This window comes from Leuciscus leuciscus (genome assembly GCF_965113295.1).
Source record: "Leuciscus leuciscus genome assembly, chromosome: 23".
Taxonomy (NCBI): domain Eukaryota; kingdom Metazoa; phylum Chordata; class Actinopteri; order Cypriniformes; family Leuciscidae; genus Leuciscus; species Leuciscus leuciscus.
In genome coordinates, this window is record NC_138747.1 from 26,101,748 (window position 1) to 26,122,495 (window position 20,748).

General features: G+C 37.9%; 1 protein-coding gene across 1 annotated transcript; it reads left to right on the plus strand.

Annotated features, from left to right (window-relative positions):
* Positions 1-14,405: 14,405 nt before the first annotated feature.
* LOC309488319 (retinol dehydrogenase 10-like) lies at positions 14,406-20,541 on the plus strand (the record flags this gene model as incomplete). The annotated part of the gene is made up of 5 exons (XM_082156539.1): positions 14,406-14,855; positions 18,828-18,926; positions 19,040-19,188; positions 19,999-20,130; positions 20,259-20,541. 5 exons carry the CDS (start codon positions 14,406-14,408, stop codon positions 20,380-20,382), a joined length of 954 nt encoding a protein of 317 aa, XP_082012665.1. The 3' UTR covers positions 20,383-20,541.
* Positions 20,542-20,748: the final 207 nt, after the last annotated feature.

Below are 20,748 nucleotides of genomic sequence, written 5' to 3' on the forward strand. Positions count from 1 at the left end.
TTTGTTGTAGCTTGTTAGACCCAACTGCAAAGTAAAAAAAAACTTTTCAGTGCCTGACAATAATGAAAGATGAGTTTTGCCAGCAACCTCCTGGATATCATTCAGTGCACAATGTAATAACTAAAGAGAATATTTTACTATGAGAGTCAGATGGACACTGTTCCTGAATCGATTCCTTCAGGTTTTCAGAACATCCTGTCCTACTTGCTGAATGTTCTCAAAGTTCTAGATGTCTTTGTTTTATTCAATTTTTTCCTCCTTGAGGATCTGCAGAGTGACAGCTAAACTACAGAGACTCTTCGGCTCCCTGCAGCCATTAACATAATGTTCTGTAGCTATTATCAAAGTGCTAAAAAAGTGAGGCTTGTGCATCGACTGCCTTCATCATCAAGATTTGTATTGGCGTCACTGGCGTGTAGAGGATGATGATTTGGTTCACTTAATAGTACATGTGTCTTACTTATGTGACTTTCTAAACATGTCAGGAATGCAACAACAGTGTTTATTCATTCAGTCTGGCTTCCAGAGAGTAAACATACACTTGTTTTGTAATTAATTAATTAATTCGACATTGCAATCAAATTAATAAAGAGTTCTAAAGTAAAAATGTTGGCCATGAAGGTCAGTAGCGCACCACATGTATCCACTAACTAACATATATTCATAACTGCCATTTGTAACTCCTTAGGTTTTACCAGAGCCATAGAGAGAGAGAGTTGCGACACTCTTTGATGTCGCCGCTATGGCTGTCACGTGGTTCATGTAAGCCCCAATAGTTCCAAAACGTACGCTGGCTGTCATGTTCTTCTATGGGACAGACAGCAGCGATTGCATTATTGAACGGTAAATATAAAATAAAACACACACCCAAGTACTTTTTCAGCTGTTATTGCATTATTGCATTTTGTTAATGTCAGTTTTGCATTTGGAGATAAGTTTTAAGCTATATTTTTGGAGGGAAAAGCTTAGTGTTCATGTTCGCATGGGTAGTAGCACTGGCTTTAGCGGCTCTAACTTAACTTTTCCATATTATTCATCTGATGATGGACGTCTCATGATATTTATTTTAGCACAACTGGGCTGTATTAGGCTATTGATTCCCGTGATTTTGCTTATAAATTTTGATTCAGCCATTAGCCTACCTTCGTGATCACGCAAAGAGGTCTGCCGTGGCGGTCCGTTCAGAATTCGCTTAGAAGCTAGCTCACTTCTTCTGATGAAAGTGGCCACCCCCCAGGACCACAACGATATGATCATGTTAAGACTAAGAATATTATTTTAAGATTAAGGCCATACACATTATCAAAACTATAACAGATTAAAAACGAATTTAAGCATGGCTGATACAAATGAAGGTTTTCAAATAAAATATTTTTTATTAAACAATGACAGACAACAAAAATGTGTGCTTGTGTGTGTGAACAAGAAAAACAAAAACCAGGGGCAGGTGATCCATGAAACAGACAGGACTGGTGATGGCCATAACAATCCTAAAGGTCCAGCATTGTTCTCACAAGCCGCTTCACTCAAGACAATAATAACATAATGAAAAGTTAGTATATCCCAAAAAATTAAATTAAATAAAAGTTGCTATAAAGGTGGTAGCGATTCATTACCGAACTCTTAGCTGACGAAGTCGCGCTAGCTAACTAACGTTAGCTAGCAGGCAGTGCTTGAAAATTGGTTGAAACAACCAACATAAAATATAAATAATTACGCTGTGCATGTACAAATGAAGACCAGTATAAGCATCGCAAAGGGCCTCTGATACAATATAGACAGTTGACAATTCAAAAGAGGTCGATATTTCGGCAACTTAACTCTGGAACAACTCGACGCGCAGCAATGTAAGTGAATGGTGTCCAACGCCCAAATGACAGTGTTTGGAACTATTCCGATCTTCATATCCCGGAAGTAGGCGGTTAAAAGCGCCGCCATTATTTACAACGGAGGTCTATGGGAGTGTCGCAACTCTCTCTCTCTATGGCTCTGGGTTTTACAATAAATAATAGGGATGGTAAATTCACGCATGCGTATTACGTGTTCACGGGGTGTTTCTTGACAGAGTGACGTCGGTAACTAGTGGCCTGGCAGCAGATACAGCCTTTTTAGCTTCAGTACTTCAGTACCAAGTACCAAGAAGCCAGTACCAGAAGCTTCAGTACCAAGACAAATTCCTTGTGGGTGCAAGCACACTTGGCAATAAAGCTCTTTCTGATTCTGATTCTGATTTAGTCACTTTCGCAGATCCATGTGAACGGGGATCTTTATGTACATCGTTGTCGTGTGAACATCACTCTGGCTGAGCAAACCACCAGTTACATGACGTAAAATATCTTATTAAAAAGGGGTGATAGCTTATCTTAAGGATTTAAGATTGAATTTCCTTATAGCCACTGAACATGCATAAAGATGCAGTTTAATGAAAGTATTTATGATTTCTTCTAGAGCTAGAGAGATGCTTGACTGAGGGAGGTAGTGGTAAAAGTTGTATTGTTTTTTCCTGGAGGTCAGCAGAGAATGACGAACTTTGACGTTGTGTTGGCTGTTACTGGCTGACTGATGGAGTTGGCTGATCGGTTGGGTTGTTCAGATCGTGGTCTTTTAACCTTCACAGATGTCACACCCAGGGGCATCATGCACTCATGCACCAGTGCCCTGACACACCGCAGCCACAGCGCTGAATGACTTATAGGCTATTAGTTTTATTTAATTTTCTTTTTTTTATTCAAAACATTTACAAACTTCTTAACTATAACATGAAAGATCTAATATCCCCTTTCTCATATGGGCCTATGAGTAAATGTATTTTGTTGTTTAAATACCAGTTTATAAGACTAATGATGATATGTTAGATAACGCTGTGAATCAGAGTTCAGAATTTACAACACATACATTTTTTCCACTTCTCCCGAAAGACATGAAAGTAAGTGGATGGTGAACTGGGAAATTAATAGAGTAACTTTATAGTTCCACAGTGTGTATCTAACATAAAAACACATTGTCAAATTATAGCTATTTGAAATGATTAGGCTAATATTCACTTTCATAAAACTTTCTTCTTTTTTTTTCTAGTACTATGTGCAAATATCAGAAACATAAAATAAACATTACATGGCTGAAACACTGAACCGTTAGATCTATGGTTGTCATGCCAGGTGAGCGTGTCTGTTTCTGGTTCAGCGCCAGCCAAAGCGCAAACGCAGATTTGAATTTAGCAGTTGATGATGTGCCGCACTGAACGCTCTAATCACATTCACACCCGTGTGATCATATCAGATATAACAATTTTTTAATACATTTTTGACTCTTGGAAGCTGCATTCAAAATCCATTTGGTTAAAAAATCTGAGGAGGCACGTGCCCCCTCGGTTGAATGAACATGACGCCTCTGGTTACACCCATTGAACGTGGACAGACCAATCTGGAAGGTCTAATTATGAGGGGGAAAAGATTTCTGTCACTAAACTCTGATTATTGTAACAAATGAAAAAAAGGCAAGTTAGGAGGACATGGTAGGCCTACACATCAACATTCAGAAATTTAGGAGACAATTATTTTGAAATGAGACACGATACATTATTTTGGGTTGCATTAATTAGTGGTTCAATCATAAGGCACGCATAAAAAACACATGAAGTTGTAACCCAAGTTGGACACTAGTATTTTTATTAATATCTCATTAGTATTAATAGTAAAAGAATGCAGATTAAAGTTAATTTCTATGATATTCTAAATTGAAATCTAGAAAAATAAGTAGGCCAAAGTAAGTTTTGATTGGGTGAGGTCGGAGGTTAGTCCCGCCTCCGGGAAGAGTTAATGGGAGAGCGCGAAGAACAGAACAGAACGAGAGGAGCAGTGAGTGACTGCGATGGAGAAGAAACAACGCAGAGCGACGCGAGACAGAGTATTCGTGTTTATAGCTCTTAAAAAGAGAAAGAATCCTTCCTAAAAATAGCGGACTCCTAGCTCCTATAGGGGAACCTAGTTCTCTTTACAAGACTTGATGTCAAAAATGTTATCTAAATCTACTGGCTGCATGCTTGGGGTTGTGCTTCTTCGTCACGTCCCGCTGGGTCTACCACAAAAACCAGGCTGGATGCTGCATGGAGATACTTTGCAAAACAAAGTTTGTTGAAAAACTTCGAGGTTGGTTTGAAAAAGTGTGCCCTGAAAGCTAAAATGATGGATGGAAAGTGAAAAGTATAAGGGCCATGTGTGGGTTTGTTTATAATTTATAACACAGCTGGCGAACGATCCCGGCTTCAGCGTCATCACATACGACACGGCATTATTACGGCTTTTGTTCACACAGCGCGCGTTCCGGGACTGAACACGGCAATGTTACTAGTTCCCGACCCGGCTTCGATCCCGGCATAAATCCCGGGTAGAGTTTGCGTTCACACAGAAGGCGCTCTGGCAATTTGCCGGGTTCAAAGCTAGCTGTGTGAAAGGGGCTTAACAGTGTCATGTGTATTTAAAAAAAAAAAGGACTATAAAATGTATTCACCAAAAATATCCAATGATTCCCGTTGACATTCAGGAAACGTATCATTCCCTCGTAGTCATCAAAGTTCACCTGATCATCAAAGTTCACCTGATCATCAAAGTTTCTCCTTACTTCATCTCTTTCCACATAAATTATAACACCCGCTGTGTGATCTAGTATATAATCATATGTCCCTGGTCAAAGTTATTCACCAACACTTGAAAATAGCATTGGATTGTCCAAGAACAAAAGATCAAAAATGAATTATAGTTAGCTCATCCAGTGTTTCGTTAAAATCGACTCAACATACTTAACAATGGCTTAACATTGTCATCTTTACATAGGTTACTACTATATTCCTCCATGCTCATAGATTATTTTTTTCAGTTTTCTTAAGAGCAAAGCATTTCCCAAAGGTATGAATCTTTTTTTTCTTTCTTACCTCCCCCACCAGTGTGTTTTCAGCTCTGAATGATGCAGGATATAAGACCTTTTTTTTTGTCCTTTGACTGTGTGGTGGCAATGACTATCTCACATGCTTTCTAGACCACAGAGCTTGGATGTGCAATGGGATATTTGAATTTAATATTTAAGGTGGTATGAGTTCATGTAAACAAAAGCTTTATGATATGATTGAGAATTGCATATTACCTGGTGTACAAAAGGCCACTATTAGGGTTATATTCAAGTTTCTTAGTTCATTTGCTATATGAAAAAATGGACACTTTCGTCACAGCATTCGTCCAGCGAACCAATCAGCGTAAAACACTCTTTGGGCGCATGCGCACTAATGTGCTAGACAGGCTCCATTTCTGTCTTCAGCGGCGCAAAGGTGTCGGATTTCAACCGCTCAGTATTACAGTTTTTCTCAGTCGCTTTGGTGCATTTCTCACATCACTATTTGCATTTGCACAACAGTTAGTTCAACCTCCACAACATTTAGTCATTTGTGCACATCATAGTAGCAGTTTCTCATTCCTTCCAACAAATTGCAAATGCTTTTGGACATGCATCAATTGCTTTCATACGACTCTCTGCTGTTTTAACATTATCATTTGCTTATGTCATGTCAGTTAAAATTAACTATACTTGTGAATGCTGAATAGTCATTCCATATAAAACTTAATAGTCCTCATTTCATTGCTTGAGTCATTACATACAAAAATGTTGAACTAGTTGTCAAAATCTGTCAAGCAAATTTTACACATTTTTTTAAATATTTTTTTTTCCTGAAAATGTCTCCTAAATTGAACAATTTCTCTCAGGTGAATCTCAGCTTTCACTGATGAGAATGGGCGTGTGAAGCATTAGTTGCAACCAATGTTCAGTTCCAATATGTTCTGCAATATTGTTTCCAGTTGTGCACAGCTCTACCCAAAGGGAGTTTATCTCTGTTGTAAATAAGGGTGTATTTTTTCTTTTGCACAATGCTGTGAACAAATTAGAATTGCAAAGAGCATATGCAGTAAAAATGTGAAACATACATATTCAGTGTCTTGTACTCAGTTACCTCACTAAATACAGTAATGTGTAACTTTACTGTATTTTTCAAATGGCTGTGCAAATAGTATATAGTGCTGTCTTGAGCATTTTCAGGTAGTGTCACCAAGATCTGACTTTTTTGCATTGGAAAACATTTACAGAGTAAACTGTCATAATGAAAACATGACAAAGCCATTTGACTATCTTGTTCATAAACAATGGTGTCAGGACTTTTCATCTTGATGACACTGACACTTTCATTGACATGAATACTTGCTTTTGAGGAATGATCTATCCATTTTGAGCAAGTGACACGCTTTTGCAGGTTATCAACTAGGTTTTGCAGTTTGTACTAATTGTTTTGAGAACTGCATTAACTGTTGTGCAAATGTGAATAGTGATGTGAGAAATGCACCAAAGCGACTGAGAAAAACTGTAATCATTTCTAGCAGTGCACTTTTCCATATAATGGCACATTTGTTTTTCCTATTGTACTGTATTAATCATTGTAACTTAATATTCATTGTGGAGATTACTGTTACTATGTTTATTGTGACTACTATTATTTGTTATTGTTATTTGTACTTGTCTATTTTTCTTATATCTTTATTTATAGAAAACCACACACACATGCAAAGTCGAATTTATTCAGTGTACTGAGTTGTGGTGACAATAAATGGGTTATTCCTGAGTACCTGATCCTCTCTGGTAAAAGTCTCTCACTGGACGTTCTGTAGTGGGTCTGTTATCAACCAGCAAAATCAGCTTCTACTAACCAACATTTTTACACCTGGGCTGATGTGTCCTCTGAATGGCCCTCAGATGTTTGCATGGTCTTGCATCTTTTTGGTTGGGGCACTGCTTCTGGTGGATCAAAATAATTTGAGCGATGCTTTGCTGGTCTTTCAGATAGGGATCTCTTGGCCCATTGCTCCTCTTGCTGGTCATTGGTCTGTTGCTTTGGTGATGCACCTTGAGACAGTCTATCAAGATTTTGCGTCATCCGATGCTGTGTGTACCTTCCTTGCAGAGAGTTAAACATCTTTGTAATGACATCTGCAGGCTGCAGGAACTCTTTCTGTGTAATATGTGATTCTTCCTGATTGAGAACCACTGCTCTACATGGCTATTTGTTTCCTTTGTTTGTATTTCTTTAGTATTGTCTTTGGAGAATCTTCTTTGGTCCCCAAACAACAAACCACTCCAAAGGGGAAAATGCCCATTTAGTTGTTCATGAGGACATTAATGATCCCTGGGCAGTAGAATTCATTATTTTTTTCACCCGGTCTTCTCTAGAACACAATAAAATAAATGTGTGAAGGGAGATTTGCCATATATAGTCTTGGTGTTGCTGCTTCTCTCCATGTCTTCTACATATGGTGGAAATGTTTCATCCATAGTAGGCTTAGACTTCAGGATTTTTTGGTCCAGTGTGTTCTTTGCAGCCATAACCGCATTGGAATTGTTTTCTGACATGAACAACATAGACACATCCTGAAAGAGGTTAAGAGCTTCTTGTAGGGTGGTGCTGTTAATAAGGACAAAACAGTAGGTGGCATATTCCTTTACAGCATCCTCGCTAGTTTTCTTTGAAAATCCTTGAGTTACAGCCTTTATTATGTGGGATGAACAGAGATAGAGTACTGTGAAATTCACTGCATCTGCACTTTTCAGTTTCTGGCTGACAGTTAGATGTTCTCTGTTTATATAGGATGAGACCCTTTCTTTATTGAAGACCAGGAGGAAACTACTAATGAGTGCCTACAGCTCAAATTGGTCTCGACCTTGAGGACCTTTCCAGGGAGAACAAGTCCAATAAAGGTTTCCCCTGATTGGGAATGCGTGATATGACACTGCCTCTAGCATCTAGATGCAGTGTGATTGTGGTGTTCGTAGACCACCATCTGTGTACAAGTGGACACCAAATGGGTCCACTTGTAAGTGTTGAATATAGCCTGCCATTTGAGAGGCAGTACCACTGAACTCCTTCATGATCTTCTGACAGAGCATCATCTCCATGATAACATCAACATGGAGTCTGGTGCTTTTCCTGACTTTACCAAATATTACTCTTAAGACATCCATACTAAGTTGAGTTACCTCTCAGAATGAGAACAAAAGTGCTTAAAGCGAAGCTGTGGTGCTTGTTCAGGCATGTCAAATGCTTCAGCAGATTGTATTGTATGTGATAACACCAGCCTATCATCAGTAGTCAGGAGATCATTATTCTGCCCTGAAAACTGTAGTTTGGACTAGGTGGACAAGGTCATCCAGGTGGATGCTGCACACTGTTGGTGGGTGAGGAGAGACTCCTGATATGATTTTAGAGTTCTTTGGTGTAAAACTACATAATAAAGCATTATATATGTGTTTATTATAATGCTTCCTTACTTCTAACCCAGGGTGAATGTCACTACTTCATGGTGGGTGCTTCACTGAGGGCTTGAGTATTGATATTTTCATGGGATTGTACACGTTTCATAGGTGTGCCAGCCTTTCCTCACAGAAGGCCTTGTGTCCTCCTTTTCTCAATGGACCAGACCTGGGGTTGGGTAAAGGTAGTTCCGCAGTGCTGTCCATCGGCTCATGCCGCAGATGGTCATGAGTCCTGTGATGGTTATAGCGGCGACCCTCCAAGATCCATTTATGCTGCATGGCTTCCTGTGGTGTCATGCGCATCTTGGGGTCCCAACTGGAAAGGTTAGTAATACATGGTCAGTACATTCACATTCAACAGAAAAATACACAAATCTCTCGTATAGTAATCAAACTGAACATTTGTCAGGCAGCGCCGCACAAAATCCAAAAAGGCATGATTAGTGGCTCCCTGAATACTGGCCAGAGGTCTACATTTGGGGTGTCTGATGGCTGAGGATTTGGCTACTGTCTTGTGTTTCCACTTACCAGCTTTAATAGAACGAAACACACAATACCAGTTCAGCACAAATGACACAGACTAAAAATGGAAAAATCACATCATGTGTGTGTTTTAAGCTCACCAAAGAACGCAGTCCATAATTTGGATTTTTCTGTTTCATGAATAGGAGGCATTCCAAACACCTAAACAATAAAACACAATCAATATAAACTCAGACATTAAATGAATATTAATTTTTCTGAATGCAGACTTTCACACACTGCCTTTACCGCCCCGTGTTGAGCTCTGCTAGGATACAGCCAAGACTCCACATATCTATGGCAGTGCTGTAGGGCTGACGTAGCATCAACTCAGGTGCACGGTACCACCGAGTTCCTATGTAGCTGAAAACTACAGTGGAAGAGAAAGGCGAGAGTCATGAAAATGCAAGAATAATTAACCTCAAATTTGACAAGTATTTAAACACTATTTCACATTTAAAGCACATAAAACTTAACTCACCTTGCTCATCCTCATAGCAACCACATCCAAAATCAGCCACCTTGATGTCAGAGTGCTCTTCGTCGATCACCAGGATCGTTTCCTATACAGAGCAATAGCATAATAGAGCAAATTATTTCACTGCAGATATTCCAACAGTGCATCAGACCAAAGACAAAAAAAAAAAAAAAACTGAATACTAATGACAATGTAAATGAAAAGGATGTTGAGTGCTTGTTAACTTACAGGCTTGAGATCAGCATGTATGATCTTCTCATCGTGAAGCACCTGCAGGCACTTCAGCATTGAGCTGGCAATAAATAAACCTAAAAATCTCAGGACAGCAGCATGTGTCCAAATTTTAATCTTAACCGTTCTATTTCATCAGATACGATGAAAGGCTTTAAGTGTAAAATACCGAACTTGTCCTTTAAGATGAAATTTACCTATTGACTTGAGGCAAAGACTGTATTACTATGAAATGAATGGGAGAAAGTGCAATTCGCAATATAAGTCCCGCCTTCTAAATAAAAGAACCAATCTCCTGTTAGAAGCTCCGGTTGCTATAGAAACAGTCAGTGTTCTGAGACACACGCTTAGGACTGGCTGACTGGCTGCTCCACCCTGACAAATAAGCTTTTTTTTAAGGCTATTTGAGCATAATAAACCACATTTATGATACAGTTGTTCTCAGATTTCATTGGGGATATCAAATATAAAATGTAATCGTAAGCCTTTTGAACAGCTTTGGAGAATTTAATGTTTTCCCCATTCAAAGAGATAGGAGCTGTACTTGCATGACTGAAATAGCTGCCCGAGAGGCGTTTTAAATATGGCGCTGAGTGAAATGACTGGCCTGAAAGGGACTTTGCTTGAGGTCACTTTGCGTCTCGAGTGTGAATGAATCGTTATTGGTAAAATACTGTTAATTAAAATAGCATACAATTTAGAATTTTGAAATAATTCATAACCACAAATTTTTTAAATTAGACCACGTTACTCATAGCGTGTATTTTACAGACACTAGCCTACTACTGATGGAAGTTATGTCCTTAACTATAGTAAACTATGTGAGTACATTCTTTCCTGGTCATCTTTTTATCAGTGATAAATCACTTTATTATAATTTTACATACTGAGATGATGATGATAGAAAAACAAAAAATGTTTTCATTTCTGAATAACCACTGTTTGAAAACTTCTAAAGGCCAGTGGAATATTATATCTTTTGCCCAAATTTCCTGTATGGAAACATTTAACATATGAACTGAAGTGTGAAATTTTGTTTTTTAAAACAACAGGGTTTTTTGATAAAATATAAAGTCAATATTTAATTGCACATGTGCTCACAGAAGAAGCATGTTTTAGAGTCTGCAAGGGTCAGTGGTGTTTATGTTCATGTGGACATCAGACGCTCCAAACACAGCCATGAACACTCCTTCTGACTGAGGATCTGTTCTGTTGGTGTCAATTACTCTCGCCTTCAGATCGAGTTTCACACATTTAGAATATTTTTTTTTCTCGTTTGTATTTTTCTGTGTTTAGTAATTCTGACCTTTTGGCATCTCCTGTTTGGTATCCAGCTTGACTAGTTATTTGTATAAAATAAAGAGTCTAAACAAATGAAATATTTATTTAATTTCTCACAGTGTTAGTGTTACACTGTACACGTTGCGGAATATATAAAATTATATTCTGAAATGTTTTTCATGTGCACTTTGGTGCTGTGCACAATAGTTCTGAATTATATGGACTCATTATATCATTTGGTTATTGTTTTGGATATTTCCTTAACTGTTTTTCTTAAACTTTTTCTTTAACTTCAACTGTTTTGCAAGAAAACACACTGGGATGTTTGGTGAGACTGTTTCCACCAGCCATCGCTGCTTACAATCACTATGTTCCATCTGGCAGTCAGCGAATGGCTGGGCCAGGGTATGAGGTTCCCCTAGGGACATTATTCAGAATTACCATGCATATACATGTACTTTTCCTCTCACATACACATATGAAACCAAATTCATTCACATACTATAATGAAATGCTCACACACATACAAGTGAAATGCTTTTACAAACACAACTGAAACGCTCTCATACATACAACTGAAAATATTACACTCACACACACAACTGAAACGCTCACACACACACAACTGAAATGCTCTTATAATACAACTGAAAATATTACGCTCTCACACACACAACTGAAATGCTTTCATACATACAAGTGAAATGCTTTTACAAACACAAATGAAACGCTCTCATAGATACAACTGAAAATATTACGCACACACATACAAGTGAAATGCTTTTACAATCAACTGAAACGCTCACACACACACAACTGAAATGCTCTCACACACAACTGAAATGCTCTCACACACACAACTGAAATGCTCACACACATACAAGTGAAATGCTTTTACAAACACAACTGAAACGCTCTCACTCACACAACTGAAAAGCATTTCAGTATGTTGTATGCAAGCATTTCAGTTGTGTGTGTGAGAGCATTTCAGTATGTTGTATGCAAGCATTTCAGTTGTGTGTGTGTGAGCATTTCAGTTGTGTGTGTGAGAGCATTTCAGTATGTTGTATGCAAGCATTTCAGTTGTGTGTGTGAGAGCCTTTCAGTTGTGTGTGTGAGAGCCTTTCAGTATGTTGTATGCAAGCATTTCAGTTGAAACGGAAGCATATTTCCGTTGAAACGGAAAGTGGTTAAAGTCCCCAGTCCAGGTGGTGGCAGTAGTGCACCCATAGTGCACCTCAAGACGAAGAACCAGAAGCTGTTGAAAGAAAGCACGCTAAACTAGCGCAGTAAAGTTGGCAATAAATTCACAGATTTGAACTTCCCGGGTCAATAACTCGTGAGCTAAACATTGTTACTACACAAATAACACCTCTTTTTAATCGTAGTAATGTAGACAAGCAGCTACAACCTAATTTTCCTCAAAACTTTTACATTGACATTGTGGAAAATAGAATAATAGAAACAAAATGTATTAGGCTTTTTACCTGTTATTATCAATCTAAATTAATCTCATTTTTAATTTAACTTAATTAGGTTAATAAGATGTTTTTAATATCACTAGTGCAGTGTCCGTTCTCGGAGCATATAAGCCCTGCCCGTGTGAGGTGCGCCGCTTCCCTCTCGCGCTGTTCTGTAGTTTATTAATTCTGAACGTGTCGCCTGTGGCGTCTCACGTGTCTATGTTGCACCAAATGCGACACTGCACTCCCTTGTGAAGTCGGATGAACGGTTCTCAAAATAATAAAAATGCAAACGGACAGACAGACACATAGAGATTCCTGCTTTTATTAGAGAGAAGAATATGTTCAGCCCCCTCTCTCCGAAGCTTTGAATATTCGATGTTCATTACTACCGAAGCTTCGAAGCTCAAAAAATGGTATTCGGACCAGCCCTAGTGTGTGACAGTGAAGTTATTGACTGCTTTGTAGTAAAGCCTCTCTGCCGTCTGCGCAAAAAGTTCAATGTATTTTGTCCACCGAGAAGGAAAGCTTGTTTTGAGGAAAATTAGGTTGTAGCTGCTTGTCTACATTACTACGATTAAAAAGAGGTGTTATTTGTGTAGTAACAATGTTTAGCTCACGAGTTATTGACCCGGGAAGTTCAAATCTGTGAATTTATTGCCAACTTTACTGCGCTAGTTTAGCGTGCTTTCTTTCAACAGCTTCTGGTTCTTCGTCTTGAGGTGCACTATGGGTGCACTACTGCCACCACCTGGACTGGGGACTTTAACCACTTTCCGTTTCAACTGAAATATGCTTCCGTTTCAACTGAAATGCTTGCATTCAACATACTGAAAGGCTCTCACACACACAACTGAAATGCTCTCACACATACAAGTGAAATGCTCACACACATACAAGTGAAATGCTTTTACAAACACAACTGAAATGCTCTCACACACACAACTGAAATGTTTGCATACAACATACTGAAATGCTTTTCAGTTGTGTGAGTGAGAGCGTTTCAGTTGTGTTTGTAAAAGCATTTCACTTGTATGTGTGTGAGCATTTCAGTTGTGTGTGTGAGAGCATTTCAGTTGTGTGTGTGTGAGCGTTTCAGTTGTGTTTGTAAAAGCATTTCACTTGTATGTATGAGAGCATTTCAGTTGTGTGTGAGCGTTTCAGTTGTGTGTGTGTGAGCGTAATATTTTCAGTTGTATGTATGAGAGCATTTCAGTTGTGTGTGAGCGTTTCAGTTGTGTGTGAGAGCGTAATATTTTCAGTTGTATTATAAGAGCATTTCAGTTGTGTGTGTGAGCGTAATATTTTCAGTTGTATGTATGAGAGCGTTTCAGTTGTGTTTGTAAAAGCATTTCACTTGTATGTGTGTGAGCATTTCATTATAGTATGTGAATGAATTTGGTTTCATATGTGTATGTGTGAGGAAAAGTACATGTATGCATGGTAATTCTGAATAATGTCCCTAGGGGAACCTCATACTATGGGCTTCTGTCATCGTCTGGCACAGTGCCCCTTCCCATACGTTTGAATTTACTCTGTAGTCCAATGTATAAGCACCAGAGATTCAGTTTTCCGGGCAGCTTATTGATCTCCAGACTGCATAAATGTCCCAGTGCTCTTTCATAAGGTCCCCAAGAAACAAAGATATTTTCCCTGTTACTGTTATACTTATGTGCATACTTGTATTACTGATATTATAAATAGATATTAAAATGTAGCACAACAAATGTAGACTGCAGGGAATTAACATATATCATAAATAAAAATAGAAAAGACCTGAATGAAAGAAAGAAAGAAAGAAAAAAGAAAGAAAGAAAGAAAAATAACTTGATATTTAGTCCTCAAAGGTGAGGTTGAGAAAATGATGGGCTGATTTAATTAATCAAACAAATAAGCAATGTCTCTTTATATGAAGAACAAAGAGCAGAGCAGGATCTCAATTGGTGGTGCTCTTAAATCCAGTAGTTAATCCAGCAGAGATTATATAAACCACAGGCACAAGTCACATAGCCTACAGGATCTGCTCAACAGGAGCTTGGAGAAGTTGTGTTCATTTGAATGGCATTGTTTTAATAAAAGGAAACATGATAGTGATAATAGATCTAGTGTTGATGCTCTTGGACCTGACATACACCATCCTCCATGCGGTGGTTCGCACTGTTCTCCGGCCGCGTCTGAAGTCAGTGTCCGGGGAGGTGTGTCTGATCACGGGCGCTGGCGGAGGCCTCGGGCGGCTCTTCGCGCTGGAGTTCGCCAGAGAAGAGGCTGAGCTGGTGCTGTGGGACTGCAACACTGAAGCCAACGAGCACACGGCCAGGCTAGTGAGGGAACTTGGCCGCAAAGCGCACGCGTACACAGTGGATCTGTCCAAGCGCGAGAGCATCTATCAGACCGCTGACCGCGTGCGGGAGGAGGTGGGCGACGTCAACATATTGGTCAACAACGCGGGGGTCGTTGCGGGGCAGCGGCTGCTGGAGTGCCCGGATGAACTGCTGGAGAGGACCCTTGTGGTCAACTGCCACGCGCTGTTCTGGGTAAGACCTTCTAAATCATGGGTGCCCAAATAGTACCACGGTAGTGCTATGTATTTTAGACATGACGCCACTATCATATTCATTAAGTGCCTTAAATATTTGTGGTACTTTGATAGGACTGAAAACAATTTACCATAGTATTTGTAATGTAAACATTGCACGTACTGTACAAAACCATATCATATATATATTTATATTTTTGTAAGTGTTGTTTTTAGATATGAACCATTGTATTAGAATGTAATTCCTTGCTGTTGCTACACTGTAACATGGTAGGGCTATATGAATATGGTAATTATTCTGTAGCAGGGTATAAAACAAAGTATTATAATTTCTATAGTAATAGAGGTTTTACATTCTAAAAACAAATGTTATGTTATTATGCAATTATGTTCACAAACTACAATTAAGTTAGAAATGCAATTTGTAGCAGCATAAACACATTTTTCATTTGATTACTCAGTTAAGTTGTTTCAACTACTTTTAACATAATTAAAGGGATAGGTCGCCCAAAAATAAAAATTCTGTCATCATTTGCTCACCCTCATTTTGTTCAAAACTTTGGAACACAAATGAAGATCTTTTTAATAAAATCTGAGAAATTTCTGTTCCTCCATTGACAGCTACACAACTACCACTTTGACGCTTCATAAAAAAAAAAGTTCATAAAGAGATCATAAAACTAATACATAAGAATTTAGGTTTAATAATAATAATCCGTTACATTTATATATCGCTTTTCTTTGCACTCAACGCACTTTACATGGAAGGGGCACATTTGGCCAGGATACACCCCTGTTCTTTTTTCAAAGGATATCCTCTGATTTTTAATGACCACAGAGAATCAGGACCTCGGTTTAACCGAAGGAGTCCACATTTTCTGAAGAGATTCAGGTGACTTTATAAGATGAACAGATTTAATTTAGGTTTTTATTAACATAATAAACATTGATCAGCGAACATAAACAGAAAACCGAACTTGCTTGAGGCTCGAGAATGAACCTCATTGGTTCTTGCAGAAGCTCAAACGTGCTGCGTAACATGAGAATGAACCTGATTGGTTCATGTGATGGTGATGTGAATAAAAGTTTTATTCTAAATTAAATGTTTAGCAAAATTTGGATTAAACCACTCAATTCATATGGATTAATTTTACAATCTCTTTATTAACTTTTTGAAGCTTCAAATTTTCATTTGTGGGTGAACTAACTCTAATGGGATTCATTAATCTGATCTATTTCAGATCAAATTGCCAGCTAGCGCACTCTAAATGTTACTCATATAGCACGGCCATTTAAAGAACGTCATATTACTTGTATGGCATTAGCACAATTATTTCTCATTTGATCAATGTAATGTTTATGAAGCCACCTACAACCTCTTCAGCACAATGGTAACCACAGAAATGTCAACAGAAGCTCCTTTAAATGTCAAACATAACAGCACTGTTCTAAAAAACATATACAATAACACATTTATTCAGCTTAGCAAAGCATGCTGGCAACTAGAAATCCACTGCCAAATATTCAGTTATCAAGACAATTTCATTTCTACAACATATTTACTTGTTGTTGTTTTTTTTCTCAATTAACACAGGAAGTTTAAAATACAATACAAAGTTGATGTAATGACCAACATTATTATGTCAACATCAAAATAATATTTGGAACTTAAAAGGCTTAATTAAATCAGTATACTCTCTAGAATATATTGAAGTTGTGGTAACAGGTCTCCTGAGTGTCTTTTTAGAGTGAACTATGGAACCACCTGTGTACTTTTTGTAAGGGATTTTCAAGTAAACTTATATAGCGGGTTCAGGTGTGTTTGAGAACTCTCCAGGAAGATTGATGTCCCGGAGGATTGAGCGCCTCGTCTGAATGACAGACTGCATTTATTGCCTCCTGTGTTGACAAAGTACATCTGATGGTGACTGTGCGCGATGTTTCCATGCTGTTGAAAGTTAAGGAGATATTGAATTGCAGTCTAAAGCTGGAGTGGAAAAGTGCAGTGACTGTAATCTGCTTGATTTAAAAGGTTTAAAAAAATGGCTTATTGTGCATATGACCATAAATCACATGTACAGTGAGGAACAGGACATTATGAACCAGATTATCAAGTCAGTAATCATGACAGCAGCTCAGAACTCTGCATAAGTGTTATTATATAAACGGTCAATAATATGAAACGATGCTTCCTGAGGCATTTGAACACACCTTTAACCCTATTTTTAGTTGCAAATCTCACCCCATGAGCATGAATTATACGTCAAATGTGTAGCCTTTAGAGAAGTTTGTTATTATTACGTTTTGAAGAAATGCAACTTACGAATTGTTCAGTGTAAGTATGTTCTATATACTTACACTGAAGGAGGGACCCAAGACCAGAATATCATAAAGATTGAGTGTGCGGTCACATAAAGGGTCAATTTGTGACCCATTGCGAAATTTGCGCTGCTGGACACGTTTTGACTTAATGTGAAATTACTGAATGTATCGCTTCCAATTGAAATGAAAATCCGGCAAACAACAGTATATGTGTGCAGCTTTAGAGGTGGAGTTTGGCACAATCTTTTATTTTATGTTACAACAAAAAATGTAACTAAACTGCTTCACTGCTTGTTAATATATATATATAAAAACATTTGCCAAATCTAAGTAATGTGGATTGGCCAACATAGAGACCTACAGAAAACAACATAAAACAGGAAGTGATATCGTGACCTTCATGACTGTGCGTCAAGGTCAGTAAGTCGATTAAGACTTATACAAAAAGGCTAGATCATGTTGTAAAATGTGATTTGGTGAAACTATACTGTATAGATCTTGTAATATTTTATTACCATTTTCTAAACTATAGCGAATAAACTGTGATAATGTGAGAAATGTTGAAGGTGTCTGAATAAATTTTGGTTTGACTGTATGTGTATCTGTATATATATATATATATTACTTGATGTTTACATCACATGACACGACGCTGAAAACTGTTTCTCTAAATTTTTTTAACGATATTTCTTTCTTTTTACATTTTTTATTGTGGACATCATGTGTAGTCATCGACCCAATAAAACTCAGGGTCTGGTGACCCTCAATTTTTGGAAGATCTTAAATGTCGAAGTGCACAGTAAGTCCCGCGGCTTTTATGTACATCGCTGTTTTAACACCAGGCAACATGCAGACCGTATTACCTCCAACAGCACCTTGAGAAACATTCAGCTCAAATCAACACATAATTCTTTACAGTGCAGCAAGAAACAGCTCCAGTTACTTATTAGGGATACAGTTAACAAGCATTATCCTGTAACTGTAACCACTCTCAAAGGCCGGATTACTACAGCAGCAGTGACTGAGCAGATGACTCGTCCAAAAGTTGTGTGAATAACTGTTAAAGAAGAATTACCAGGGTCTCCAAGGGTCCTTAAAAAGTCTTACAATTCAGTTTTATCAAATTTAAAGTCACCATGAAATCAAAATACAACTTCTCCCTCTTGCAGCAACATCTCTTCTCTTCACTGATGATGTGTTTTCTGGCTTGAGGGCGGGGCAACCTGTCACTCACATGAGATCCACCAATCGCAAAACACAACCATCAAATTAATTAATGATGGACATGCGTAATACACAATTGTAATGATGAAGTTGCAATTTAGTACATTTAAAATATTTGAACCTACTCACTAACAAACAACACACTGAAGTTACAATTATAATCAAGCACTTTAGTATGTTAGTCCACACATGAAAATAAGTGTACTTCTTTTAAGCACAACACAACATTATTAAAATGTACTTTAAAGTAAAACTTTTCAATCAACATTATCACATAGTGACCTTTAAATAGTTAGACTATCTGCAAGTGCAGTGTTTAAAAAAATACTTTTAAGATTTGAATAACTCTACAAGTGCACATTCTATACAATTAAGTGCACTTCTTTTTCACAAGGCTAAACATACTGTTTTCTTGCTTTGACAGATGACAAAAGCCTTTCTGCCACAGATGAAAGCCAAGAACCACGGACATATTGTTACTGTTGCAAGCACTCTTGGTCTGTTCAGTACTGCTTGTGTAGAGGTAAGTTCAACAAATATACAGTCTGTAAAGGTTGTAAAACTGTTGTGTCTGCAACCCTTCAATGACATTGAAAGCTTTTTGACTGACTGCTCGTGTTCTCTTTCCTGTTTTAGGACTATTGTGCTAGTAAATTTGGAGCTGTAGGTTTCCATGAATCCCTGACTCATAGTTTGTTAACAGAGGAAGGTGTGGATGGGGTGAAAACCTCCCTGATCTGCCCGTACATCGTCAACACTGGCATGTTTGCTGGATGCCAAATCAGGTGAGAAACCGGGAAATAAATCATTAAAACTCAAGGAATTTTTTTTTGCCAAAGCACAACCAAAACAATGTTCTTCCACAAAATGCATGCAGTTTTGTTTTTAACTGCTAGAGGGCCAAAAGTTACATAGTGTACCTTTAAATGTAGTTACAATGCACCAACATGTACATATTTATTGTGTCAAATGGTTAAGTACATTGTAGTTAAGGCCGCCTAATACGGCCTTCAGCGAATGGACATGGTGTTTGATGTCAAACCAGGTTTATTATAATTTATTAAAAGTAACTATTAAAAACTTAATCGGAAATAACAAAAACTGAAATAAAAATAAACCAAGCAAAATAGTAATATTTAAAAAAGCAAAAACTAAAAAAAGAAGACGACAAAAACAGCAAAATGACCAAATATTTAACTGAAATTAAAAAGAAAGCTGACGATATAAAAATAAAAGCTAATTCAAATTATTAGTTAACTTAAAACTATAAACATAAATAGCATAACACCAAACCTAATGCAACGTGCTTTCACATCTGAATATGATGCGTTTTTGTCGTTTTGGGAGCCAGTGATCACCATATGCTTGCTTTGGAAATGAGCTGTACGAACAGTCTTCAAAAGATTTTTATATTCCACAGAAGAAAAAATGGCTTTGGAAGTGGAACAACATGAGGATGAGTTCAGAATGAATTTTTTATTTTTGATTGCTATTCCTTTAAAACTATTCCTCTACAGCACAATGGATGTCTGTCCGTCTTGTTGCGCAACAGAAATAATCTCCTAATGTTCACGCTTCATTGTCTTCATTCACAGGAAGGAACTCCAAGGCCTGATTCCACCCCTGGATCCTCTATACTGTGTTCAGGAGTCAATGAAGGCCATTCTGGCTGACCAGAAGATGGTCTGCATCCCCCGCATAATGTACTTCGCATTCCTCTCACGGGCGTAAGCATCTCCACTGTCCTAAACACAGCCTGGCAAAGTCCAGTTTGCTTAGACTTGGATTAAGAGAGATAGCGTACACAAAACTCAAGTATTTGCATTAATCGTTTTATGTTGTGTCTTTTCTTTAGGTTGCTCCCCTGGGACGCTAACGTTGCAACATATCGTTTTATGGGAGGCGACAAGTGCATGTATTCCTTCATTAAGACCAAACAACACCAACAGGCTGTTAACGGTCACGCGAAATCCTCTTAGCTATCCTGTAATACTTCAGTTCCACACATCATCCACATTCCAAAGAGAAAAACCTACAAAAAAAAAAAAAAAAAAGTATTTTGCCTGCTATAAAAAACAAACAAAAAAAACATTTCAAATGTACTTCATGGAGACTGACAGAAATATATATATTTTTAATTTTTCTGTACAAAAAACAGAAAAAACAGCAACACTTTAGTTTAGGGGCCAATTCTCACGATTAACTAGTTGCTTATAAGCATGCATATTACTAGGATAATGGCTGTTTATTAATACTTATAAAGCACATATTAATGCCTTATTCTGCATGGCCAGATTCTACTTCCCTTAATCCTACACAGTACCTAAACTTTACCTTACTAACTA